A 27,671-nucleotide genomic window follows, 5' to 3' on the forward strand; every position below is an offset into this window, starting at 1 on the left:
CGCGTCCTCCTCCTCTCCCCCCCCCCCCCCCCCCCCCCCCCCCCCCCCTGGCGGCCTTCCAGGGCGGCTCTTCCTCCTTTTTTCCTCCTGCGAGCTATTTGGCCGGCGGTCGTGATTATACGTGCCTGCCGTGCAGTTCATTAGCATACCTCGACCTTGGCACTGGCGTCGAGCCACTGCGTGCAGGCTCGTTTTCGTCTGTTGACTTTCGCCGTTCCCCACTCCTCGGTTTCCTTTTTTTTCTTTTCTTTTTTACCAGTACTACCTGTTACCTACACTCGCGCGTGTATTATTTACACTTTCGTTGTCGAAAATTCCCACGCCACTAAACCGATAGTGGCGCAGCTAGAAGTCATACGACGGCGGCCTTTTGGCGTGGCCCGAAAATAGTCTGCCTCTCGTGACTGGCTTGCTTTCGATTGCTCCCCGATGCGAGAAGTGGCCCGAGTACTGTCGACAACCGCGCAGGTTTGGTTGGACCGTCTCCAACTGTGCGCAGGGCAGGTCTGCCCGCGTATGGTCAGCTTTGCGCTGGCACAGTTTGCATCCCACCGGGGCGAAGAGGTGATGGGCGCGGTTGTCCCGCTTGTGTAAAATGAAAGCTGGCTATACAGGACACTGCGCTGTACATTTTCCTTTGCGGGCATTCGATACGATGGCAGCTTCCTCGGGTATTTATGTTAATGTGCATTCAGTTTTAATTTACCAAGTTCGGATCACATCATTGCACGCTGCAAGATTAGGAGAAGTGTTCCATTTGTGATATGAATCCATTTTCACGAAATTCGTAATAAGCGCAGACTAACTGCTGGATGAGAGTTGCTTTGTCTGTCTCGTTATGCACATAAGAGCGCTATACACAAAGGGTGTTTTGATAAGACTTCCAGCTGCACCTGTGATGGCGGACTTCAGAAAGCAGCATGACGAAGGGTGTTTCCTAGGACATGGTTAACTGAATTTTAGTAGTAAACAGGTTGACTGCTACGCCCATATGAGGGCCGCATCAGTTGTTCTCAGAATTTTGAGGTAATCTGCTCGGCGCTGTGGCACTCTACACGCGCGAAAACGGAACGACGATGCCACGCCCACCAGGATGCGTCTCTCGCTGGCTTGCGTGTCACGAAACCTTCTGACGTCCGCCACCGCTGAGAGTCTGTTTTTAAATAAGTATTTTTAAGGGCGTTAGCTCTTACTCATCACGTTTGGAGATTTCGTGGGGTCTGCTACCACACTTGGATCAGAGCGTCATCTGTGGCAGCAACAGCTCTACACGTTTCGCGATTTCGTGGGGATTTATTACCACCCTGAGATCACTGCGCCATCTGTGGCGGCAAGAAGAAAACAGCACATCTGGCATTGAGACTTGCAGCGCCGTGTACAACGCGTGTATTCGGTCCGCTATATATACTCAGACAAGGCGCACCCATCCGGGGACAGCTGTGTACCCAATTTGGTAGGCAAATAAAGCCCTACGGGTTGTGGTATACAAATAAACCACAATTTAAAAAATAGGTAAGCATTGTGTACATGCAATTACTTATTGAAGCGTTACCATATTGCACCGCAAGCCGAATTCTAGGTCCACCTTGACCCCCCAAACGAAGCAAGTCCCGTTTGCGCAACTCGACAATGGGTAGACGTGCATCGTAGTCTCTCCAGTAGATGGCGCTAGGCGTCGATCGCTCCACTAGGTTGAAAAGTTGGTTTACTTTTCCGAACCACTCAGGGTTTTCTTCAGTGGCCCCGCTGGATGCGGAAAGACTTTCGTTTTACGCACGGCCAATAAAGCTAACGCCCGTTGCTTCAACGTCTTCCAGACGGTGGCGGCCTTTTTTTTTAGCCTACTCTGAAACGACGCATTGCCTTCTGCGTTGCATTCAGGGACATACTAGGCGATGCCTGTATCTTTGACTACAGTATATATACATAGAAAAAATAGTATGCAACTTAACTGTCCTGCGTTACTGCGCTGGCCATCGCAACAGCAAACGAAATTAGACGCATAAAATTTTTGAGCTCAGCACGCATGCATGCACTCCTGCATTGGGTAGACTATTCACAGCCGCATAACTAGCTCGCTAGATGTGCTATAACATGTTGATTTTAAAATCCAGTGCTGCTTAAGCAGCTAGAACTGGTTTCCAAGTCAACCGCGCCGTGAGGGAAAGGTCCCAGCAGTGAATAAGGAGACTGCGCGGTATTCTTTCACACCTCCCTTCCCTCATGGCGATGGGGCACTACTGCAGTGGCCGGCGAAGCTGGGCTGTTCTCGTCGCCCGAGTGGAAGCTGATGAGAACGACGGACCCACACCCATCGCGAGAGACTGGCAGTTGTACCCACTTCGGAAGAAATTTTATTTCTCTTCCTTTCCTGATGGTGTAGGCACTGCCGATGACGTTGTGAGGTCACGTGGGTTTTGGGTCAGTTTCTCGTGGACGGAACGCCGGATTTTATGACTGATGAGCCATATGCTTTCACATTAAGAGAGGTTCTGTAGCGGAGGGCTCCGGAATAATATCGGCCACCTGCAGATCTATAACGTGCACTGACAGCGCCTTTCGCATCTCGCCGCCACCGAAACGCGGCTACAGTGGACTAGAATATTGGGTAGTGTGCTCACTGCGCCGCGTCTCCATAGGCCGAGGTGAAGCTGCCGGTGTCGACAATTTTTAGTTTTCTGCTTGTCCGCTAGGTGCCGCCGCCGTTCCGAACACTGTAGTCGCCGCGGCACAAGTAGTTGTGGTCATGCGCTTGGGAGTCGTTTTTGTTTTGTTGTTGTTGTGTGTTCTCATTTCGTGCTTACTTTGCAAGATTCAGTGCCGTGCTTAGAACATTATTTCGTCTCCCCTGAACCTGTAATGCAAGGTTTGGTTTGGTTTGTGGGGGTTTAACGTCTCAAAGCGACTCAGGCTATGAGGGACGCCGTAGCAGCGCTCCGGAAATTTTAACCACCCGGGGTTCTTTAACGTGCACTGACATCGCACAGCACACGGGCCTCTAGAATTTCGCCTCCATCGAAATACGACCGCCGCGGCCGGGATCGAACCCGCGTCTTTCGGGTCAGCAGCCGAGCGCCATAACCACTGAGCCACCGCGGCGGTGGCAATGCAAGGATGTAGCATCCTGGATAGACTCGAGTGTTCCGAAAGGAAAGAAAAAAATGCCGGGTCGCCTGCAGAACTACTGCTTCGTGCAAGGTTTCGACACGAGCTATGCCTGCAGGAAAGATGGCCCGAAGGTAGCCCTCTTCAGCGTGCTGAGTTTCTAATTATAGTTTTGATAATCATAATCGCAGTTTTTCATCATAGTAAAGTGCCTTTCATTCTTGGCTTGGTGAAATGCATTTCTCAGGGAAACTGTGAAGATTTGGCCTCCTTGCTTGATGCGGAAGATAAAGATCGTCGCTGCTGAGATATCTGAACGTCGCATGCCAGCAGGAATCATAGTGAATTTAGTTGCCGGTTGATCATGCTGGAGCGTGTCGTTGTCATAGTTAGCATGTAGCCAAGAGTGACTCACGCCTATACTTTCGCATCGCAGGCTATGTAGCACGAAAATGTCGTAAAGGCAAAGTGCGAAAGCGGCATTGCCCTCCTAACTATGCCAGCCGCTGATGAGTTTTCAACTTGCGAAGCACGAAAAATACTGCGACAAGGTATACGACTCATCTACCATTCCGCACAGCTCTATGATTCTGTGCTGAAGCTTGAGAACCCTTTTACAGAATGCTGCAGCCAAAGCCAACCATTCAGAGAGCATCTTTGATGTGTTGAATGTGGTCAGGGGAAGGCTGTGTAAAGAGGTTGGTTGCCATCTTCACGCAGAATTGTTCTTTCCAAGTTAATTTTAAAATTTTACATCGTAGTCAGGCTTCACTTTTTTGTGAAAGGAGTGAACACTGAGGCCTGGAAGACGTGAACGGGCCAAGCACTTGAAGTTGAGCCGTAGCTGAACCACTGCGACACTTGCGTTCTCTGTGCGCTTATCTCAAACAATACAAATAAATTTGTCTTTGTCCCATTTGAAGATGAAGGGCTTCGTGTACTGTTTAATTTCAAATTTTCAAAAAACGCGGGTTCTATTCCGGCCGCGGCGGTCGAATTTCGATGGAGGCAAAATTATAGAGGCCCGTGTACTGACTCTGCGATGTCAGTGCACGTTAAAGAACCCCAGGTGGTCGAAATTTCCGGAGACCTTCACTACGGCGTCCTTCATAGCCTGAGTCGCTTTGAGACGTTAAACCCCGATAAACCATAATTTCAAATCGGCGCTGAACACCTTTAGGCTGATGCTATGGCCGAGGAATTACAGCATGCAAGTTCAAAGGAATGGATGGGTACAGGCAACTCGAAAAGAGTGAGTGAGTCGCGAAATGAACTGCATGGTAGTGGAACGCCAGAGTTAAATCGGCGAGCATGTGTGAAGTTCACAGCCGTCATTAGCACTGATCTGAAGCGATATTTGTCTACTTTAAAGTTGGGGATAAACCGACACGCCGTAGCAGAAGTGGTGTGCACAAAGCATATGCTTTTAAGTCGCGTTGGTCGGACGATGCGGAGCGTCGGGTCCGCAATTTCAGCTGATGAGTTCTTGGAATCGAAAAGTAGCGGCCGCTGTGCACCTGCGCTCCACGCGCTTGACTCTGCCCTGCCTTGGCGCGAATGAGGATATTATTAAACCTTCATCCGCTAATGTTGAACAATACACATGATGCAAACTAGTTTAGTCCGCGAAGGCACGATCTTTTGGCAGTAACACGGCATTTTATCCCGTATACGCCTGGATCGCTTTCGCTGCCTTCCTACAGTGAACACGACAGCAGCGCCGCCGCCATTTTGCGACAGCGGCGGCTTCACTCTAGCCCGGCCAGTGAGCACACTACCCCATTTTTAACGCGGCCGCCGCGGCCGGGGTCACTTCGCGGTGGCAAGCCCTCCCCTAGGCCGCCACAGCAGCGAAAAGGATACGGTGCGCGTTTCCCTCTCCCTTCTTTCTCTCCTGCCTTCGCGGTTGTCGCGTCCAGCGACAGTTGCTCAAAGTTCAAAACCAGATTTTCTGATTTGTTCAATAGGCGGAAACGGCCCCTCCCCTGCGTCGCGGCTGCTTTCCACCGCGCCCGTGAAAACGGCCAAATAAACATCGATGCCTTCGCGCCAGTAATGACTGCTCGAAGTGCCCGCAGCTGTAACGTTGAAATTCGTGTAATATATATGCGCGCACGCAAGTACCGTGCAGAGAGAGAGCCAAGGCCGTGGTCCGCCTCTCATATGACAGGCAGGCTGGCGCGTTTGAACTATAGAGCACCGGCAAAGCTTTAGCAAAGCTGTGTGCGTGCCGGTGACAAACGACGGGTAGTGGTGAGGGTACTCGTGTCGGGACGGTCCGCCGTTCGCTCGAGGGCCGCAAGAACCACCGCCGTGCAGTACGAGCGCAGCCATGCCTGGCCTGGCTCTCGTCCGTTTCCCGTTGCGCTTGTTTGTTTGGTCGTTCGTACATTCGGTTGATGTCTCCGCGCCGCGGTGGTGGTACTCGGCCTGCCCCGCGAATCTCTTCTTTCCCTAAGCGATTGATGGTGGTCGCGCGCTGTTCTCGTAATGCATCCTGCCGACCGGGACGGCGCGGACAGCAGCAGCAGCACCAGCGTTATGTAGCATCGACCTGCGGCGAAATCGCCCGGCCTGATTGATCCTCCCAGGAAGGAGCGCCGGATATGTATAACGCGGTTGTTCCTGCCATCTTGCGTAAATGCTTGCGGGTGCATGCAGCGTTTGCTTACAGTTAAGTTTGTCTTCGCGGATGCATTATGGCGCATGAACGGGGAAAATTCGACGCGGCTTGTGCATGTCCAATTCGCCCGTAATACTGGTGTGCTGAAGAACGAACACAATGTATTTATTGATTTATAGACGAAATTAGTGTAACGAATGTTGTATTAATAAACGGGTCAAAATGCACAACACAACAAATACTATATGCTGTTCAGAGACCCATATTAATGGCATGAAAGCGGCCTGCTCTCGGTGATCCTCCATTGCAGTTGCTTGCAGAACATTTGTCATATGATCCACAATGCACAGCTTTCTTCCCACTCCTTTCATTTGTATTGTTAGACATTTCAGCTAGAACAAATTAAATCACTAGAGGTGGCTATCTCTCTACATCCCAGTGATTTAACATGGATGCACCTTTCTTTGCACACAAGGAGAAGTAAGCAAAGGGACTAATGTTAATGTTACACGTATGTTCTCGATGGCAGTTCAGCTGGGATTGGTAGGCCTGTTTAGTGGCTAGTCATATTATTCGAATTAATGTTGCAGCTGAACGGGTCAACTAACAAGGTGTAGCAATGGGTAGACCCAGCATATTGGCAGTCAGTAATGTTTTTCACTGCAACTTGTTCTCAAATCGCTTGAAAATTTGTTGTCACAGCTGGTGTAGTCCCATGATGTACAGTTTTTGCCAAGCACTGAAGCCAAGCTTACTTTTACTGGAATTTCTACGATTAATGTGGACTTACGTTGTGGCATATGTAAAGAAGCAAAGTGCAAATCTTGGACAGGTATTGCACCTAGTTACATAAAATACATATATGAGTAGAAAATAAATATATGGAAGTTAACTGCAGCTATACTCATCCAAATGCCATGCGTGATGTTATTACATGATTGAGAGGCTGGAGTGGGTTCTACAGAAAGTGCCTTGCAAATGCGACCAACTTCTGTTCAAGTGAGGGGCAGTTCCAGCTGTCAATGTTTGTCTTTATTGCGATGCGGTACTGGTGCACTTGTGTGTTTATGTGGGTGTATTTGGATAAGTGATCATTATTGGTATACTCCTACAACTTGCAACTTTTATTTCTCTTATTATTGTGCATGTATAAGAGTTTTTATCATTAGATTAATGGATGCGTGATTTTCATGTTATTTATGATGAGTTATACTGCTGTCAGTTGGAGGTGACCTTTCTTCATCCCAGTGCTATACTTGTTAAAATGCCCTTGAACTCAGCAAAGCAGACTTACAACCCGTCTTCATACACCGAGCATTACTAATGTAAATGTTCTAGCAGAGCCATTTGTTTGGCACATGATAGTTTTCACATCATTTGAAAGGCCTACTTACGTAGTAATTGCATGGAATGTTGTGTGTTTACCAAGTCTTGTGCCATGCTGTTTGCAGTTGAAGGGTGGTAGAAACTGCTTTTATTTTATTTTAGCATTCTTTTACCTTTCATCATGCTTTTATCATTCTTTATTGGACTTTAAACTATAGCTGCCATCTGTCTTCAAATCTGCCAGGCAGTGCATTCAGCAACGTGGCCCAAGTCATGAAATTATTCAAGCTTAGAAGAGCTTTCTGGGAACAGAGGCATACCACTTTACAGCATATGGCATGTGTTGTATATGTATGAAGTGCCCCATGATACGTTTGATAGCACTAGAAGAAAAAATTACTCGTATTTCTTTTTTTTTTTGTAGTGCTTAATTTTCCGTCGAGAGTTGCAGTATTTGATACTTCTTGTTTTGTGTTCTGTTTTTATTTGGTTACATTCCTTAGAAGGATATAATTTTAAAGGAAGCACACATATACATATAATTTTTGGACTTGTTCAGCCTTAACGATGATGCTGTTTCTGCTGTTATTAAAAATAAACATTCAGTGACCTGCCATCACAGGCAGAAACCATGTGTTTATGTAGCCTCTTGTCATCAATTCCATGTTGTTGATATGAGCATGCTTCTTGGAAAGAGCAAAGTAGGAGTTGCTATGGATGTTTTCGAAACATTTGCTGCAAATATTTGGCATCCGCATGCAAGAATCTCGTGCCCTAAGACAAGTGATGCTGTTATGGAACTGCTACCCAAGTATAACCATCCTTGTTCCCATCTGGCTTCTCTTGTCTCAATTTTCTTACTTTGTTTGGTGCAGCTTAGATTTCCATATTACTTTCTGTGGCACTTACTTGAACAGGACAAATCTCTCACTTGATTCTTCATTTCTGAAGTGTGGGCTCACTGAATGAGACAGTCATGAACACTTTTTTGCATAAATATCTTTGGATGGAGTCAGACCTTTGTCTATTCTAATGTAGTCTGATAGCTTGTGATAAGTGTGTGGTTGCATTATTGGTGTGCAAAGAGAACATATTTTGAAAAGCACAACAATGGCCTCAAAAAAAGGAAGAAATGCACCCCATTCTAGCTCTAGTGTACGTGTTACAGCAGCATTTCTTTCTCTAAACCATGCTGCAAATTGCATTGTTACTTAACATGCTGGAACGCTGGCCCATGTTTCAGTGCTCACTGATAAGCCTGCATGATTCAGTGTGCAGTTTATGCCTGTCAGATGCTTCCAGCTGTTGAGAACAGCCCCTCAAGCTCTCTTGCGGATTTGAGGTGGAGGATGTGTGGTCTCATTCTGGGTGAGGGAGGGGTGATATACGGGAGAGGGAAAAATGTGTAGGTAAAGACTGCGTGTGGTTTAGGTCATGGTGAGTCCAAGAACAAATTTGTCATTTTGAAAGGTCCGTTTTTGTATCATCGTCATGTTGTACCAGTTGTACCACAGTTGTACCAGTCAGTTTTGGTAATGCAAAGCGAAGGTGTTTGCTTGGTGCCCTTGCTACTCTTCTCCGCGCAAGGCTGCCTTAGTGGGCAAAGAATAATTCATACCAGTTGTACTCTGTTCTCTTGTTCCTTCAGTACTGATGACTTGCAATGCCAGAAAGTTGGTTGTTCTGCTGCTGCTTGTAAAATTTGCCTGTCACTAAGCACAGTTGCAGGCTTTCACTTTTTAATAAATAAATCACCATTTAGTACGATTTAAAAGTAACCTAAATAGTACAAACTGCTGTGCGTGTATGCAGGGCTCACTGCTCTCTCTATGCAAGGCCAGTGGGGAAGCATTAATCCTTATGGTTCCTTGAATAGTGGCTTCTTGGTACAGAGCACAGCTTTGTGGTGGGATGATGCTTTATGGCTGCATGCTGCGAGTCCAGTAGAGCGGTTTCTTTGCATCTGTTCTGCACACTTTTTGCCAGCCAGTATGTGCCACCAACTGCAGGCTTGGAATGAAGTTTCAGTATTAAATGTGGCAAATGTGCCGCTTTGACAAGATGTGTGCTTTGAACTGACCTCCATACTTCCGATTCATAACAAGTGGTTGCTTATATTTTTTGTCTCTCAACAGGTGTTTGCCTGTCTGCGGCTGAGTGCAAAGCCAAGCCGCTGAGCCTGCTAGGAGGGCTCATGCGGCGCACAGCTTCTCTGGATGCCATCTACTTGTCGGCACAGTGGCCGAGGGACTTGCACAGCTACTGTGGCCGTCCAATGGTTGACAGGGCTACGCAGGCAAGTGGGGCATTTTCCTTCACCGGCGCGAATTGCTCGTGCCGTAGTTGTGGCATCCATTTTGTGAATTACATCCTTGCATGCTTCAGTGGGTTTATGTGAAAAGGGACGGAGTAGGTACATTATAGTGCAACGCACAGCACGCAGCACATAAGGGTAGACTGGACAAGTGCTACCTGTGTACTGTATGTTGCGTTTTGAAGTAATCCTTCTTTAACCATAAGCCAACTAGTCCCAAAATGAAAGCTGCTACAGTCGACCACCAAAAATTTGGACCCCTGATTTGGACATGCTTGATTATTTGGACTTTTTTGCAGCACTGCGACATAGCCCGTAGAGCCAATGTATAAGCGCGCCTGAGATTTCAAACGCACCGCAACTCACTGCTCGCTCACACTCACTGCCAATGCCTAAGCTGCCATTTAATCTGAGCTTCGCGCAAACTTGAACCGTAGTCACAGTTCACAGAACTCATATCTGCCGAGTTTTTCGTGCCGAATATAGGAGGAGGTAGCAGCAAATTGCGAGGGTGGGAATAGTACGGCGCTATAGAGATGGCGAGCACGGAAGAAAATGGCGGTTCATTTCAAAGTTACGTGTGCATACCTGGGCAAAGCACACCGCCACCATGCTTTTATGTCTTAAACCCGTCAACAACTGCCGTTTTGATGTTGGTCAAGACATCACGACGCCGATTTTGACTCTGCAGTCGTTACCCCTAATTATGAAGGTTAGCACCTACGGAGCGCTTGCTTCGGCCATTTGTCGGTTCTTATTGTTTCGTCATCTTCGCCTTCTCGTTCAAGGCCCTTCATGTTGCGGGCACAGTGCAGTTCCCGTCTAAACTAATTATCCCTACCCGTGCGTTCATCGGCGACATGCTGAAGAGCTTTAGGATGTGCTCAATACTACAGCTACTGGCCCCTTCTTCCGGCATATTGAAGCTGGGGATCTCGGTGAAATTTGATTTTTTGGACGTTTTCGCGATCTTTAGAGTGTCCAAAAAATCGGTCGTTGACTGTATATGAAAAGGGCCTGGACTAGTTCAGTTATATTTTAGTGCACCAGCACTTGTGGCCATTCCCCTCATTTAGCTGTTGTGTGCATTTAGCTGTTGTGTGTTTGTCTGACCCTGCTTTGTGGCAGGGTGAGTTGTGGGCATCTTGCTGACGTGTAAATATACACACGCGCGCGCGCACACACACACACACGCACGCGCACGCACGCACGCACGCACGCACGGCAGGCAGGCAGGCAGGCAGGCAGGCAGGCAGGCAGGCAGGCAGCACTTCAATTCATCGATTGTGAGAGGTTGCTCGGGAAGAGCATCCTGCTTCGATGGCCATGGTGCTGCGATGACAGCACTGCACCAAGAGTGGTGTGAGGACTCCCAGGAATCTATGAATATTAAGTAGAGAATGATCAATTCCGCATATATGGGCATTAACCCATTATCACTATCCAAACAACTTTTATCCTTGAGCAGCAGACCTTAACACCGGAACTGAAGTGAAAACCGAAGTCCTAGTGCACCTAATTCGCATTTGGCCGAACTATGCAAACCGGCTGTCATTTTTTTTTCCCGACCCACATCTTTAATTATTTTTATACCTGGGCACAAGCAAGCTATCTATGTTATGCTGGTTGTAAAAAGAAAATATTGTTGTGTGCTGTGAGCAGGTATGGCCTCATAAGTAGCTAGCAGTAAAAGTGTGATAGGCTACTTAATTTTAATGTATTGCCTCAGTACAGAATTCGTTAATGTCTTGCGAGGTGTCTGAGCATCGCTACATTTTCGTAAGCCATGTCATTGTGTACAAATGGTGAAGCTACAACAAGTTTGCTGAGGGTACACAGGCAAAGGCTGTTGTGTATAGTGTCGTTATTATATTACTAGTACATGAAGGTAACTGTAAGGAAAGCAAGACTTTTTAATAGTAAAACTTTATTTAGATGCAAATTGAGGGTTCTGCTTCATTTGTTCTGCTTTGTATGTTTGTAGGTGGGCACCTTGTGATTTAATTACATAGGTAGGTTCTCTGTGAACATTAATTCCAATTTGCGATATTTTCGCTACACTTTAAACCTCTTTTTTTGTTTCTGGTTGCTTGTTATTCTCGACTGGATGGTAATTTGTTCGCATTCCCGTAAAGGCCTCTGTTCAGAGCAAAATTGTTGTGGTTCCTCAGACGTTCAGGCGTGTACAGCCGTATTGAGTCTTCTCATTGTTCCCTGCTGTGGTGTTGCTTCATTGTACGGGCACAAAATTGTGAGTAGCATTGTAAACTGTGAGGGATGAGAACGAGGAGGGAGCATTGCAAGTGCTCATTATGGCTTTATTTCAATGTGTAGACGCCTGATGACTGGAAAGAAGTGGAGAGAATGAAGTTTGTTCCGAAGAAAACCACATTGCCACCCAGTGATTCTCTAGAAATGAAGGTGAGCCTTTCGCAGTTGTTGTAGTGTATTTTGCATTGGTTGAGTTCATGAAGAAGAAAACAACAAGCTTCGCTGCCGCAGAGCTGGGCCGCCTTTGTTTACCTGAAGATAAGAGCATTATTTTGTTGCGGGACAGAAATCTGCTGCAGTAGACTACCACAAATGGCAGCTGCTGTTTTATATAAACACTTCTAGCCACGCAAATAACAATACCTGCCACTGTTCTAAAAGTTACAGCGGGCGCTGAGCACACATCCATAACCTGACATAGGCCTGTAAGGAACTAATGAGCTTGGGTTGTTAGGTTTAGATGTTTGAATGGTGGTGCGTACTAGCTTAATGTGGGATAGCAAAAGTAAAATGGTCCCCAGGGTGCTGAGTTTTGGCTGCCCAGCCACAAGAGACTGTTAAAGGGGTGCACTGCGTTAAATCTACATTAGAGCCAGTGCACAGAGCAACTAAACATAGAGCATCTATTGAATTCCATTGCCTTCTTATTAAAGCAAATGTCTCATTTCAGCATTATCCTTCTTAATTGTGGCCGACCGTACAAGTGGGGATACAATCTTTGGAGTGATGTTTGAGTGCCCAACTAACTTTCATAAAGCCCCAAAATGACTGCGCACGAGGCCTCTGTTTTACTTCATCAAAGTATAGCTAGCAGCATAGGGAAGAAATTTTTGCCTCTAATATGGGAAATATGTCCCACTTCAGTAATGTAGGATTAAAACAGGGTTTGCCTACTGAATAAGTGTAAAGGTAACATGCCATTTGAAGTAATGTGTACTAGGTTTTATGTGGGCAACTTGAGAAGTAGGACTGTTCTGGAAGCATGTTGTACAAGAGTTAATCAGTATGCTCCACTCGTGATCCAGTTCCCATTGTGCTATGATTTTGGTTTTATTCAGTATTAATGACTGCATAAAACAATGCAAAATTAATGGTCTGCACAACGTTTCTTCACTGCAAGTTTAGAACAATGTATGTAGAGGAAACCGCCTAGGTTGGGTAAATTTCAGTTAGAAAGTAATTTCATTAACATCTGCCTGAGCGTAGCCATATGGATAGGCTGAAGCCATAGAGGAGTAAGGCAGAGTTCTTGTAATGGACTGGCTCTGGGAAAGTGGAGCATTTCAAGCTGGGCACTGTGAATAGCTCCTGCAAAAATAAATAGCTCCTGCAAAAACGATGTCGTTCACTGAGATCTGTATGCTGTTTTATAGCTGGCTATAAAACAGAACACTAGACTAATTAGGTTCTTGTAAAATAGATATAGCAGCTTAATCTCTTGAATTGTTTTCATCATTTCCACCATCACCGTGGGCATTCTTACATTAGACAACTTCGCTTAATGGTCAACCGCCACTGGCTCTAGCTAGAGGGTTTCATGAGTGGGGTATATACGTGACTGCAAAAGTGTGTTCTGTGGATGTATGTTGATAACTTACTTTGGTATACTGTGTCTGACTATAATGTTCCTGTGTGTGTAATTCATGCTTGTTAGTCTCATTTGATTTTCTTAACAGCATGTAATTATAATTTCATTTTCCTTTAGAAATTTTGGCAGAAGTCTCACAAGCAGTCATAGAAGAAAGGCCGATTGGTTCTAAACAAAATTTCATTTTTTTTTTGTTTTTTGCTGGCCAGTTCAAACCATTTGAGTTGAATAGGTATACTATTTGAGTTCAATTGGTGGCCCATTTTGTCTGGGTGGGTGACCAATAATTTCTAATTGGAAGCACCAGTTGGGCTCAATTGGCCGAGCCCAATGGGTGGCGAAAACACAATTGGTTTTCGGCCAATTGGTTTCAATTGGAAATTTTCTAATTGGACCCTTTGGTTTTTTTTTGACTGGCCTATGCTGTCGCCACAGCCGATCGCGCCTCATGTTAAACTGCAACGCTCTCACTGTGCATTGCACATCATCGTCTTCATCAATGTCCATCTGCGGCACGAACACATCGGAGCTTAACCAGAGTCTGTTATCGTCACCAGACGTGCTGACGACCCAGCAAAGCAAAACCAGGCTAAACACATGCTTTCGCATCTCTACTCTGTTTAACTATGTTAAAACCGTACCATATTTTTGAAAAATTGTTGAGCTTCAGCTCTAATGCAAGTCGTGTTATACCAGCGGTCTCAAACACTCAGCCCGCAAAGCTGCGACCCAAGGTCTGCTGGCCTTTCATATTTTATCCCGAAAGCTCAGGGCAGCTTCACAAGTCAACTTCAACACCGGACTTGTTTTCCGGCTGAAAGAGGCTAAAAGTTATGTCGGTAGATGGTACTCACACTTTGCGGAGAGGGAAATAGGTGGGGGCCCTCTTAATCTGCGTTACCTTCAGATGGATGTCAGCTGCCTTCAAGAGCGCACAAAAAACGAGGCGCTGGACAACTCTCTCTCCTTCACCCCTCCACACCCAAAACCGAACAACGAACCCAATCCCCATGATGGGGACGAAGGCCCTTCTTCCCTTTCCTGCGTAGCCTAGTGTAGAGCCACAGAAAGTTGTCCCACACCAGAGTGGAAATCTCTGGTGTGGAAACTTCCTATCTTTGCTTTAATTCCTGACTACGAGTGGCTAACTTTTGTCTTGTACCAGGGGAAAATATTGAGGTAGTATTAAAAGGCGTTGACAGTGCACCTCCCAGTGACTTGTAATCTGTAAATTGACCCATTACCCATCTCCCGGGGCGCTCCAGCAACAATGCTGTTTTGTTCATTCGGTGAAATCTCATTCCGAAGACGAGACAGGCAACTACAGGCAACTAATGAAAGCTCTGAAGACGCTGAGGACACACGTCGGATTGCACACAAAGCATGCCTATGTGAGTAGGCCGGAAGAGCTGCATAGCTTTTTTTTTGGTGGGGTAGGAAGTAAGGGGGAGTGGTGCCTGCAGCAGTCCTTGGTATGTTCTCACCTCCTTACTGAAAGGAGGACAAAGAATGTGTGCATCTACCATTTATTTCTTCCCACTCAAGCCACGGACTTCCTGACTGCCTGTCTGTCTTGTTTCTGTCGTTTGTGTTTGCTGTGTTTGTTTTTGCAGTATGTTGTGCTATGTGCAGTACATCCGTCAGCGGCTACAGCGAACAGCACAGGGAGGCCGAACGTCGCCACGATGGAGCCCCGTGCAAGGGGACCACCAGCTGGGGTTGGCAGCCCTGTCCCCACCGCTGTCCCCTCCGGTGGCACCTCTGCCTCCTTCTGGCCCCATCCCAATTCAGGGCAGACCGGGACGGACACCGCCTGCTGCTCCTCGCATGCGCAACAGTGTTGAGGGGCTGAACCAGGTGCTCACCTTCAATTTGATAGTGTTTCTATCAAAACTAATGTTTTCATGATGTGGCTTATGGCATGTTTGCCTTTGACACGAGGTTGGCGATGTGGCAGATATGCTGTGCCCCTTTGTCCGAAGCTTTTGCATCATAGACGGCAATAATATTTTGGCCAAATCCTTACAGAATGTACCAAATTAAACTTCGTGTTAGATTTAATCCTGTGGAGCACAAATAATCACGTCGCACACCACAGTGATTAATAGTGGAAATACTGTGATGTGACATAACTTTTTTTTTTTAACTTTATTATCACTGCATTTTTGTGTAGACAAGCACGTACTATGGTGGACAATTTCACTACTTATCCTTTCCCCAATGTATCAAAGGGCACAAAGCGAAGAGTGTTCCAGCATTGATTCCACTGTTTCATTTCACACTTCACGCTGATCATAGACTTCCTAGAACAACATAGGGAGTGACCACAAATTTTGACTCTGAACAAAGCTTCCACTTCCACTTTTGGTGGTGTCAGTGAATATGACAGCACCTTTATGCTTTGCTACTCGTGTGGCAAGGAATTTTCTTATGAAGCAGTGCGCACAAGCAGATTACATAGGCTTGCCTAAGTACCACTGTTTTAATTTTACAATTCCTGTCTATGTGATCCTTAGGAGATTGAACGCCTGGTCCTGAAAGGCATCTCCGGGACAGGCACAGAAAATGAAGCTGAATTGGAAAGGGTAAGCAACAACATTCGCTGTTCTGGTCGTAAAGTAGACTGGGATCTCTGCAGCATTAAGAAAGGGCATTTTACTAGATATATGTGCTGTGGAAGGTCCATATTGTCACAAGGATTCTTTCCCTGTTTTCTCTGTTTTTGCACCACATCACAGGTGATGGGCCCCACACCTGAAGGCCACCGGGCGCCCATCGCAGAACTCTTTCATTCCACATGCAGTGTGGACACCCAGACGCCCAGTGGCAGCGATGGCAGCAATGGCTTTCTCGATGGTCCTTCTCGCCACAGCTCTTCACGTCCAGACAGCCTAGGTGAGGGGTCTTCCTTGCCCCTCACATTACTTGTAGTAAAACTGTTGCTGAATATCCACCGGCAGAATGCATCTTGTCTGGAGCAATTTCTTGTTGCTATGGCTGCTCTGGTTTGAGCAGAGAAGTTCTGATGGTGTGGTGCACTTTGTTGAAAGCAGTTTTGTTTCTATGTTGTCATGCAATGAATGTAATGAACGTGTGCTTTGCAAAAGTTTCTGTTAGCCATTGGGTTCGCTTCTGAGTGGCATAGCAGAGCTGCAGTAGCACTGCTAGAATTTGGATTCCTGAAGCCACACGTTGAATTGTCCTCACCTTTACGAAACTTGGAGCGCTATGGATACTGTACCAGAAGAGCCCATAGGCGGACCCGGTGCCTTTTGAACTCTTGAAAATCATGCCACTTTGTCAACAGAGCGTGCCTACTTGCTTTTCTTTTTTTACGCAGCAGCGTATACAGCTCGTGCAGTCGAAAAGCCGTCGGCGCAGCAGTGGTCAGCACCGCGTGTCGGAAATAATCGGGGCCCGGGTAAAAAAAAATCGGAACATGGTAATTTGTGGCTCTAGTGATTGATGATTGATTGGTGTGTGACAAGTGATGATGAGTTGATGAAATCATTGTAACTGAATAATTAAAGGAATGAAAAAATGGGAAAAGGGGGTTCAAAAGTGTCAAAATTCGCAGAATGAAAAGCCAGTTGGCTAGAAATTGCAATTTTTGCTGCTGCAAACGCTGCTAGAAGAAACCTGTTGTCATTTCCACCACTGTGGATGTTGAATTGACTGCACTCTTGGTAGCACATGGAGCCTTATTGCATAGAAGGATAATTCGCAGAGCTAAATGTTTGTGTATTTTTTTCTTCCAGAATGTGATAAAAGTGCCTCCCCAGACTTGGAAGTGAGTGGTCACACAAGCAAGCTGGGAACCAGCCCACAAATCAACAAGTTCCTCACTAGGGAGCCCCCTGATGGTTGTGAGAAGGTCAAGATCATTGACGAAGGAAGGTGCGTGCATGGTAGATTTCATGCCCAGCTGTGCATATGCAAGAAAAGTGTGTCACATACTTTTTTCTGGAACCAGTGCAGGCGTCACAACGCAGAAACCTATTCTTTGTCTCAGGTTATTGAAACTGGATTGAAAGTATTAAGATCTATTCAGGAATTTAAGACTACATGGAAGAAAAAGAGTCCCTATTGGAGTATTGGTTACGGAATACAATCGCCGACCGATTTTTCGGACTCGAAGGGACCTGAAAAATAGTCTGAATAATCAAACAGTCCGAAAAATCCGTGAAGTACAAAAAAATCACTTTATTGAGATGAAATCTGCTTTAAAATGTCACTGATTTTACCTTGCACCAAATTTCTCTTGCTGGCAACGATTTGTGCCTGTATTTGTGCCAAAGTTGTGCTTTCACTGTACATGCTAGACAGCAAGGTCACGGTTTAGTTGAATACTTCCCGCGCTTCTTTGACGGACCCGGCGGTACTGGCGGGGCCATATTGTCCACAACCCGAGTGTGCACCACTCCACTCGTCAAACACACGCAAGGACAAGGCACTTTTCGTTCAACGCGGTGGAACCGCTGGACGCAATCACAAAACGGCGAACGGATGTAACTTCGTGAAGACTGAGTGCTGCTCGGTCGACGCGGTAAGAGACACCCAAGTGATGAAGCGACGAATGGCGAACGTATGAGACTCGCCTTGGTGGCTCAGTGGTTAAGGCGCTCGGCTACTGATCCGGAGTGCCCGGGTTCGAACCCGTCCGGGTGGCCGCGTTTCGATTGAGGCGAAACGCAAAAGCGCCCGTGTGCTATGCGATGTCAGTGCATGTTAAAGATCCCCAGGTGGTCGAAATTATTCCGGAGTCCTCCACTACGTCACCTTTTTCTTCCTTTCGTCTCTCAGTTCCTCCTTTAACCCTTCCCTTAATGCGCTGTTCAGGTGTCCGCCGAGATGTGAGATAGCTACTGCGCAGTTTTCTTCCCCCAACAACCAATTTTCAGCGTATGGGACAAGCGATAACAGCCCGCGACAACGTCGGCGACAAAAGCAAGTTGACGGTGATGACAATCCGACTGCCACCTCGAAGTGTCAGAGATCGCAAGGACCTCTACTGACAAAAGTGAGGTACCGAAAGTATGCCAAGCCAATCCAACTGGAGGGTAAATCCACCTCAATCCAAGATGGCGCCTTTTGCGCCAGCGAAAAGCCGATAAGATGGCCGATTTTGGCTTGCAGGTGACTGAAATTAGTCCGAAAAATCGAACTTTCGGACTTTTGAAGTCCGAAATATCCGTTGCGAATATGTATGCATTTCTGTGGGGTGACTGACAGTGCCTTATCGAGGTCCAAAATATCCTACAAGTCCGAATTATTGGAATCTGAATTACCCGTCGGCTACTGTGTCTTGTATGGTGCTTTTCTCAATCATTTGCACAAACACAGCATTCTTAACATCTTGTGTTAAATCAAGGCAATAGTTTCACTGTGACAGCACGTAAGGGGAACGATTTCCACTTCTGTGGGGTTGGCGGCATTGGCGTAGAAAACTGGAGGAGTGTGAGGGAAGGAGAGGAGGAAATCTGAGCGGCGCTGTGCCGCCGAACTGGCCAAGAGCGAAGTCCGGATTCGTGGTGCCCTGTGTGCGCAGCACAAACTATACTTCATCTCTAACTTTCTTGCAGTGCTGTGAAAGCTAAAAACCTCCTCAGCCAATGAGGAGAGTGCGTCAAAGGTGGTCCTGCACGCCTCTTTGTCTGCTCGCTGTGTATGCAGGTATGGTTGGAAAAGAGGAATGAAGGAACATTAGGCAGCTTTAGAACAGCGCATGCATGCTTACATATGCTAAAGCAAGCGTTTTGCGGGATGTTACAAACTTAGTCACTTTTGCACTTTTAGTTAAGCATATGCAAACAGAGACTTAATGCTAACTTCAGCTTTGTGGTGCCATCTGGTTTTTATAACAGAAACCATTTTTATCAACAAACCGACGTTCTTCTGCAGGCATAGGAGCTGCACAATTGTTGCTCGAAATTAAAAAAAATTCTCCCCCAACACTGCCTCAGTGTTTGACTTAAAAAAGTATAGACACATAACTTTTGCGTGTGTGTTTTTTGTTTGTAGTGATGCATAAGGCATTATTATACATGTACTACCACGTGGTATTCTTCTATGATCGCTAAATAACTTATATTTGAATTTCTTTTTTGTGCTGTTTTGGTTTCACTTTCAACAGCCAAACATTGGATGTGTTGTCAAAGAGTGGCTTTATGTCTCGTGAGGCATGGAAAAACTGCAGTATAATCGCTGCTTCCACATTCGTTGTCATTCTGGCTCTTGAGAAAGGCTGCCTTCAGCACTGCAGTGAATTAAAACGATCAAGCAGCGACTATATCGACCTTTTTCCATGCCTCACGTGACATGAACTCACTCTGACGTCACAGCCATTGCTCGGCTGTTGAAACCGAAACCGAAGCAGCATGACAGAAAAAATACGATTATAAATTATTTAGTGGTGGTAGGAGGTGAATACCACGTGGTGATTCATGCATGGTAATGTCTTCCTCATTATTTTAGAGGAGAAAACATGCCACCAAAATTAGGTGTCTGTACTCCTTTAAGGGCGTTCGCTACGGGAGCTTCAAGTGTTTACATCGATGTGCTCAGCAAATGTGGAGAAAAAATCCAAGCATCTTCGTATGTTTCCTTTCCCTTCTGAGATACAAGCAGCGCCATCTACCTCATGTATTTTGCTCTACTATTGCGATTTACAGCCACCTTCGCTATATCTGGTATATTTCCTCGTTTTGTCTGTTAATAAATTTTTGTAAACGTGTGCATCACAACACGACGAATTGTTTGACACTATTCGCAACCCCCTGCGACAAATGGTTTGGCCGTAATGGCTGCCTGAAGGTCCTCAGAATGCACGGTTTGGGGGCGGAAAGGTCGTCGGTGCTAGTCGCAAACATATTTTGGGCTTGATCTCAGTAATTTTGTCGAATTCTTTTAACATGCCAAGTCATTTGACGCCACTTAGAACAGTCTGTGTCAAACGAGTGGCCCACAAATTATATGCAAATGGTGGTCCCGGGGGGGTCCCACTTTGATGGCCGCTATACTGGCACATATATAACGAATGGAAAGAATAGGTATCAGTTGAGGCGCAACATGCCCACTGTTGCTATGTGACATAGTTGATCACATGTTAACTGTTTTGGTCAATTTGACCTTCGTTGTATCTCAAATTCTTTGCCTCAATATATCGCAAATTCAAGACATCTAGAGAGCTGCGTTCAAATTTCGCATTAGGGAATATCATACTCATCCCTAGAATTTTTTAACCATATATGTGTACGCCACGAGCAGATGATTGAGGCAGAACAATGAGGCGCAAAGGAAAACAGGCTCTCGAAATTGGCTCAGGAGGTCTCTACCTTCCATAGTGCTGCAAGTAACTTATGAGATGGAATATAATGTTTGATGAAATGCTTTAGCACACATTACCTGCGCAATTAGCTACCATATTTGCTTGCCTGATGAATGCGCTTTTTATCCCAAAAAATTCGCAAAAAGTTTGGAGCGTGTGTTCAGCAGGGGAAAATGTATGAGCAAAATTTAGTTTTAGCAGGCAGAATAGTGGGTGCATTCATTGTGCAGGTGCATTCATTATGCTAGTGAATGGTGTATTTTTCAAGCCTGGCCACCCAAAAGAAGGCTTGTGTAAGCTTGCACCTGCTGCAGCCACTGCTGCTTGGTACACACCAATGCAGCTGCAATGCTGCAAACATAAAAGGTGCCACTCTTGATTCTATTCCAGGAAACCGGCCACTAGCCCCATGGCACTGATGGCTGACAGGGCAGAGAGTGTGCTCAAGCCGAGCAGCCAGTTTGTGTTGCGGCCCAGTCAGAGCTCAGCCTTCTGCCCACTTGTGCGGAACCCTTTCCAAGGGGTACATCGGCCCGGTCCCATTGTTGACCCTTTCCTGCTCAACGAGAGGCTTCAGTGAGCGGGGGAGAGGGCACTGCACTGCCCGCTGCCCCCAACCATGGACCCCATTTTCTGTTACCAGCCCCCTTCTCACAAGGTGGTGGCTGTTTACGGAGGGCTTTGAAAGAGGGGGAGCCTCCTCGTGTGATGATGCCTCCGAGCCCAGTTGCCAGTGGGGCTGGCTGCTAGGAGTCCTTCTTTTTGCTTTCCATCATGATGCAAGAGGAAACGCCTGCGTGCCACCACCACCACCTTGTCCCAGTCTGCACCTCAAATTTTGTTTCTCTCCAAGAATGAGGCCGAGAGAAGCCTGCTTGTAGCCTTGGCCATATCTTTTTGTGAGGCAGAACAAGCAACCTGCTGCTGCCACTTGGAGCCTATTTTGTCCGATTTATAACCAAGGCATTCTAGTAGAGATACTTTGGTGCAGGGATTGCAAAGTGACAAGATGAATTTGACACAGCAGTATATTCTGTGTGTCTGTGTAATTTAGTGTTTGTGGCAAGATGAAGGTGAAGTTCAGACAAGCGTGTGCTTTTTCTCTTCATTTTTGTTTTTTTTTCTCTTTTATTTCTTAGCTGCATTTGGCAGCTATGAGCATTATTATGCATTTGTATGGTTTGGTGCTGCAGGAAACCTTGTTCTCTGGTCGCACTATGTGGCAAGCAAGAGCGCTTAGTCATGCGGAAGTGTTTAGTTGAGAGCTTTAATGGGGTCGTGTAAGAGTTCTCAAAGGGGAGCCGCTCGTTTGTACTTTGGGTGAATTCTTCATATCAACAGATGCGAAAACATTTTCAGAAATTAGTGCACACTATCGGATGTTAAAATTCAAGACATGAGAAAACAAAACATTGCCCTCAACTCAGTTTTCACTGGGCTTCCGGTTTCCACTTCACACTCGTGATAACGAAATTGTGCGGAGCCATTTGGGACAGCCTATTCACACACACAGGCGCAAGCTTGCATTTCATGGTTGCCTTTTCGGTGTTACTCGAATTCGCATGAACTGATGGAATCACTTCCGTGGTTACAACCACCACATGGGCTGCCTCACAAAGCTGTTCTGTCGCACTTTGTTGATTTAACTTGAAGCGCATAATTCTGTGACAGAGAAACACCCCGGACATGATTTCTTTCAAAGATTGAGGGGGATATGCCAAGGAAGATCAGTGCTGCCCTAGGCCATCATTTAATTCTCCTCTAGAGGAAGCACTGATGCAGGGTTGATTTGAAGCCTGCTGTATGTACAGTTAGGAATATGTAACTATCTTTATCTTTGTTCCAAATAGCTACTAATTATTGAGTCAGCATTGTTGATGCTGGGCTCTTTGTTGATGTTCAACAATGACAATTTCATCTTGCTCATCTTCACCTCTGTACAAGAGAAAAGCATTGACAATGAAGATGGTGCTGTTCAGTGGATACTGCAGGAATACAATGCCTTACAGCCTGTTCATAATTATTTTTATGTTTGGAAAGCTTCTCAAGGCCATTTTAAGCCCTCACACCATAAGTAAAGCTAGAGCTTTTAATGGGCTGTCCCAGATGGTGGTTGCGGTCCCGTTCTTTTTCGCTTGCTTTTTTGGCAGCATGAAATTTCTTCTTCAGACATACCTTTTTTTAACAGCCAATAACACACACCACTGCGGTCCTTATTTCTGGATTGTTTAATTATTTCGTTGCTTCATGCAGTTTTCTTCATGAGCTGCTTTGGTCAATTAATGCACATTTATTTTAATTTCAGGCTTTCTTGCGCATTAGCAGCAAAGAGGAACAAAATGTTAGCAAGCAACTAAAGCATTTGCACGTCTGAACCAGGTGGTACCTCTTTTCTGGATGCACACTGGTTTAGTGTGCTATTTTTCTTTTTCATTGTTCCCTAATTGCCTCTGTTAGCCTTGATGGAGTGGTTGAAGTGCTGTCAATTTTTTTCATGTTAATTTTCCAGTAGCTCTCATTCTTCCTTTAAGGTCCTTTTATTGTGCCTCTTTTCTGCTTTTCTGGAGATGTCTAGAAAAGCTCGCATGGAAAAGAAGGCGGCAAAGGAAGCTACTAGCAGTATTTGGCACTTGGGTACAGTGGTCGCTCATTGAACAAAAAGTGCCAGGCACACATCGAGCCAGTCATCAAGAGAGTTCTCAGCACATCACGTTGCCTTTTTGTTTCACAAGAAACCATATCTGCAGACTGTCATTTAATTGGAAAGATTTCAAAACTGCCTTTAGGTTTCCTTTGTAGGGACATTTAAAGGGCAATGCTGTCAGGTTTTCATGAGTAAAACTTGATAGCTGACCTTCTGTGACTGTTTACATTTGTTTGGTGGCAAAGGGCACTTTAATTGCTAAGAAATTAGGATCTGAACCTCTGTAGTCGTTGCAAAAATAACACGAGTTACTGGCATCCCCGTTTTCATTGTCTTGAGAGCAGAATCATTTTAACTTGGATTTTTGTTTGCTTGTTGGCAAGTGCCATAGTCGCAGAAGAAGCAAAATGTTAATTTGTTCTTTTTTTAACTTTTTCACACACACAAAAAAATCTTGTCATCGCAGGTCATGGCTCAGAGAGAATGGTGCAGCTTTGGTGCTTCTAAACCTTTCCTTAAAGTGAATGTCCTGCTTTGCTTTCATGGTAATTCTCGGAGCCTCAATGCACCTTGCTGTTCTTTCTTGGCAGCTTCTCATATTTTTTTTCTCCGCCACCTGAAGGGACAGTCTTTAATCCATACTACCGGTAATGCGAAGCTTGCAGTAATCAAGTTTGAAAAATGCATTCTTTATTTTGGAATGCTTTGCCAAGGTAAATTTCCTAGTTTTCAGACTGCCTATGCTTAGGTGTAAATAAGATAATGAAGACACTTGTGTGACGTGTGGTTTTGTGAGAAAGGTACAAACAGCACATGAGTGGTGCATGTGTAGCAGTAGCTTACAGCTGCAGCTTAATATTTGTTGTTGACACTGTGGCGTGGCTGTTTGCACATAACTTTCTTCTCTGGAGGCTAAAGTGTGGATGCAAAAGAGAGTTCTAGGGTTCAGCTCATCACTTTATAACAAACCATCATATGCCATGCTGAGTAATTAGAAGTGCTGGTCTCAAAATAATGCAACTAAGGAGCAGCCGCACTGTGACATTCTGGTCTTGTGCATCCCAAGTCTGTGCACACTGATTGGCAGCTGTGCACATTGTAAAACATAAATGCACGTTTTAGCGAAAAGCGTGCAAAGCGTCATCAGAAGCATCTGTTCAGCACAAAAAGCTGATCTCGACCTTGTGATGTAAAGAAAAAAAAATGCCTCTTGCAGTGGCCACAAAAATAGGTATGTTGCGTATGCTTGCATGCAAATCATATTGTTGTAGATGTCTTTCAAACTTTTCTCATAGTTCTGTTTTTATTTCACAAGTGGTTGTTTGCAGCAGCCATGGAGAAATTCTGGATATTTTGTGCCACATATTTTTCATGTTTTCTTAATTCTATCATGAGAAGCTTAGTGAGGCAAAAAGCATTGCTGTACTGGGGCACAGTAGCTGGCAAGTCTTTTTTTTTTTTCTGGATGGAATTAGACGCTCAAATTTGTTCCTGATTTATCTCTTCAAAAGTCGCTCTCCCTCATTCCACCATTAAAAATGACTCCGATAAGACATTATTACAGTTTGCTCTATGAGACATGGATGCTCACTGCTTTGCACTGACCTTACCATCCTTAATATGCTTTACGCTAGTAGCAGTGCTTATGTCTTGCATGATTCTGGTGCGTCCAACGCTGAGCACATTTAGGAACTAAATCCTGAAGACCTCACTTTAGGCTAGCTAAATTTGCTGCCTCTTGGAGGATAGATGGAAGGCTGTAACTTTCTTTTTCTAGTTAAATTAACGTTGTGTTCTGGTGTCATTTCACTTGCTCTTCCAGGCCATTAGACCCTTTTGACCTGAAAGAAAAAGCTGTTTTTTTCGTCTACCTGAACCCATGATTGCTGCACTTAGTTATGAACTCCCAGTTTCTACTGGTGGAACCTGTTGCAGGCCTTATCTAATAGAGAGCACAGTGTTACATAAGTTTGGAAGCCTGTCTCATCTTTTGAGGGCTCAGTGCGTTATGGGAGTTAGTATTTCTTAAAATATGTGTTTGAGACGTGGCCTTCGGTGGATGTTTCCCTCTTATTGCCAAAAGGTGAAACCTGCTTGCGTGTTGTGAGAATGATTGCAGACTTCAATCTGGTAGGAAATGTGTGAATGGACACTGTTTGCATTGTTTCTAGTCTGCACCCCTTCCCTCTTTTTTTTTTTTTGCCTTTTTGCTGCTTGCAGATCATGTCCGTATAAACCGTCAGTCTGTCTTAATTTGTAGCACCTTGTAAGTTAGTCTTGCTCTTTACTTTTATGTTTTTGGTGCACTAGAACATGTGCAAATTGCAAGGGCAACACCTCTTAAATATTATTCTCAAGATTATTTTCTCTGCTTTAATTGCCAGTGCAGAAACCTTGGAAGATAGTCTTGTCATATACTGTGAGGTGAGGAATGGTAGCAGGAAAAATTACTTGGAATAAATTAAAGATAATGTATTTAAATATATTTTTGAAAGAATTATCTGCAACGGCACCCTCAAGGGCCCGTTCTCTTTTTAGAGTAACATTTGCTTATTTGCATACTTGAGGCATCAAAGTTTGTCTCTTATGCCTCAGACTTCCTTGTCAGTTGAAGTCTAAGCAAACATTTTTAGAAGTACACTTCTTGAAGTCAAATTATTCTCGTGAACATTGACTGTGGATTAAGGAACTTAACGTGTTTGATACTTTCACATTGTCATAGTGCAAAAGCCATTAATTTGAGCAGCTTCAGTGAGGTTCCTTCAAATAGGTGCATTAAGAAATATGGTGAAAATGGGCTTTCACCTCTTGTATTTTGGTTAGCTTGTTTTTCTTCCTTTTTTACGTTAGCAGTTATGACTTATTTGTATTTGTAGACCTTCCTGTGCACTTTTGACTGTGTCGGCTTCTGTAGCTCAAATTCTGTACGAGAGGAAAATGCCCCCGTCACATTGTGTTTTGTGTATGCTCACCTAGTGTGCATATACTGATGACACAATATTTCTGAAACTTTGTTTTGTGCCTTTGCATTATTTTGATTTCTTGTACTGACGCAGGGTTCACAGGTGCTTGCTTCACTTGGCAGCTGCTGCAGTGGTGTAACCCTTTAGTGACACGTGCCATTTACCAAGTCATATGGGCACAGTCTTGTATATGTTTGATTTTTTGGGTTCCATGATGTAGCTCAGACGTGTCAGAATCTCCTGTGTAGTGCGTACCTTTTGATTTGTTTCTTGTATCGCATCACGGGCATTACGACTAGCTGACATTCCAGCCTGTGTATTTTGCTGGTCTGACAAGCTTTGCGTGCTTGACTCATTGTTAATTTCAAAGGAAGTTGATGTGTACCAGGAAACCAGATGAGTCTTGCTGATTAGGAATTGCTTGCCCAGAGGTACAGTAGCAGTGGTGGTGTACATTATTTAGTAAAGGTGGCTGACTGACAGCGCATTCTTGTCATTTCATAGAGATTGCACAATTGACACAAGAACTGCTCACAAAGTGACAGCATCACATACCTGCAGAGAGTTAGGCATCTAGCTGAAGGCAAACAAGAGAAGAGGTGCAGAAAAAGCTTCATATGCTGCTTTTTTTACCTTGCATTTTTTTCCTTTGTCTCTTGGTAAAGGCAGCTGCCTTTTTTGCATTCTATAGTTTGGTGAAATAAGAGTTGTTGGCTTGACATAGTGTGGTAGAAGTTAGCATTGAACTCAGCCTGAGGTAAGCCTGAGGTAGGTGTGCTGGATAAGAAAAGGTGTCTTGTACTGTAAACATTACACCTGGTACAATGCCAACACGTGTTGGCATTTTGTTCCTCTTAGTTGAGAACCCGGCGAAAGAGATGTGTGGTAGCCAACCAGCCACCAGATCTCAAAATGCATACTCCACAGCCAAAAACTGCAGCATGGTGGCGCAGTAGCCTCCTTGCTTTGTTTGAGATGGTTAGAAGCCGAGGCGACTGTCATTTATGAAGAATAGAAACAGTCAACTTCTACTGCTACTGTGCATTTGTGCAGGCAATTCTCACGTACAGTCGCTAGTGGACTGAGCAGCTGTCAGTCTGTTTGTGTGTGTGCTATGAATCGTCCCAGTGTTGGAGGTAAGAACTGTCTACTAGCTGCGTTAGACTCTTAGCACACCATCTGTTGTTTGTGATGCCATTGTGGGATTGTACTCTTGTGAAAGGGAGTGTTGTCTGGGTGAAAGCTGTAAAAGGGAAGAAATTGACAAAAAAAAACATGTACCTGATGAAAAGAAAGGTAGAAGAAGATGGCTCTTCTCCTTTTCTTTTGTGTAAATATTGAATGTTACATATATATTATATATATTATATATTGCTATGTACACTACACCACCCGTGAGATATTTTTTTCATTCTTTCCCTTTGTTCGATGAAACCTTAGCTAGTTGCTTGTCAAGCGTCGATTCCTTTTTTTTTCTTATTCTCGAGACATTTGCAGTCATTTGTGCTTT

General features: G+C 45.1%; 1 protein-coding gene across 2 annotated transcripts in view; it reads left to right on the plus strand.

Moving 5' to 3' along the window:
• LOC144125692 (protein FAM117B-like) overlaps positions 1-27,426 on the plus strand; it is a 107,445-nt gene extending 80,019 nt beyond the window's left edge. The window contains exons 2-8 of one of the 2 annotated variants that reach the window (XM_077659309.1): positions 9,190-9,350; positions 11,703-11,789; positions 14,860-15,084; positions 15,744-15,812; positions 15,966-16,122; positions 16,986-17,124; positions 20,945-27,420. In XM_077659309.1, coding sequence (XP_077515435.1) covers positions 9,190-9,350; positions 11,703-11,789; positions 14,860-15,084; positions 15,744-15,812; positions 15,966-16,122; positions 16,986-17,124; positions 20,945-21,134 — 1,028 coding nt within the window. In that variant the 3' untranslated portion in view covers positions 21,135-27,420. Of the gene's footprint in view, positions 1-9,189; positions 9,351-11,702; positions 11,790-14,859; positions 15,085-15,743; positions 15,813-15,965; positions 16,123-16,985; positions 17,125-20,944 lie in introns of both variants that reach the window. The other variant, XM_077659310.1, reaches the window with a different exon arrangement.
• The last annotated feature ends 245 nt before the right edge of the window (positions 27,427-27,671 follow it).

The sequence above is a fragment of the Amblyomma americanum genome, chromosome 3 (genome assembly GCF_052857255.1).
Source record: "Amblyomma americanum isolate KBUSLIRL-KWMA chromosome 3, ASM5285725v1, whole genome shotgun sequence".
NCBI lineage: Eukaryota > Metazoa > Arthropoda > Arachnida > Ixodida > Ixodidae > Amblyomma > Amblyomma americanum.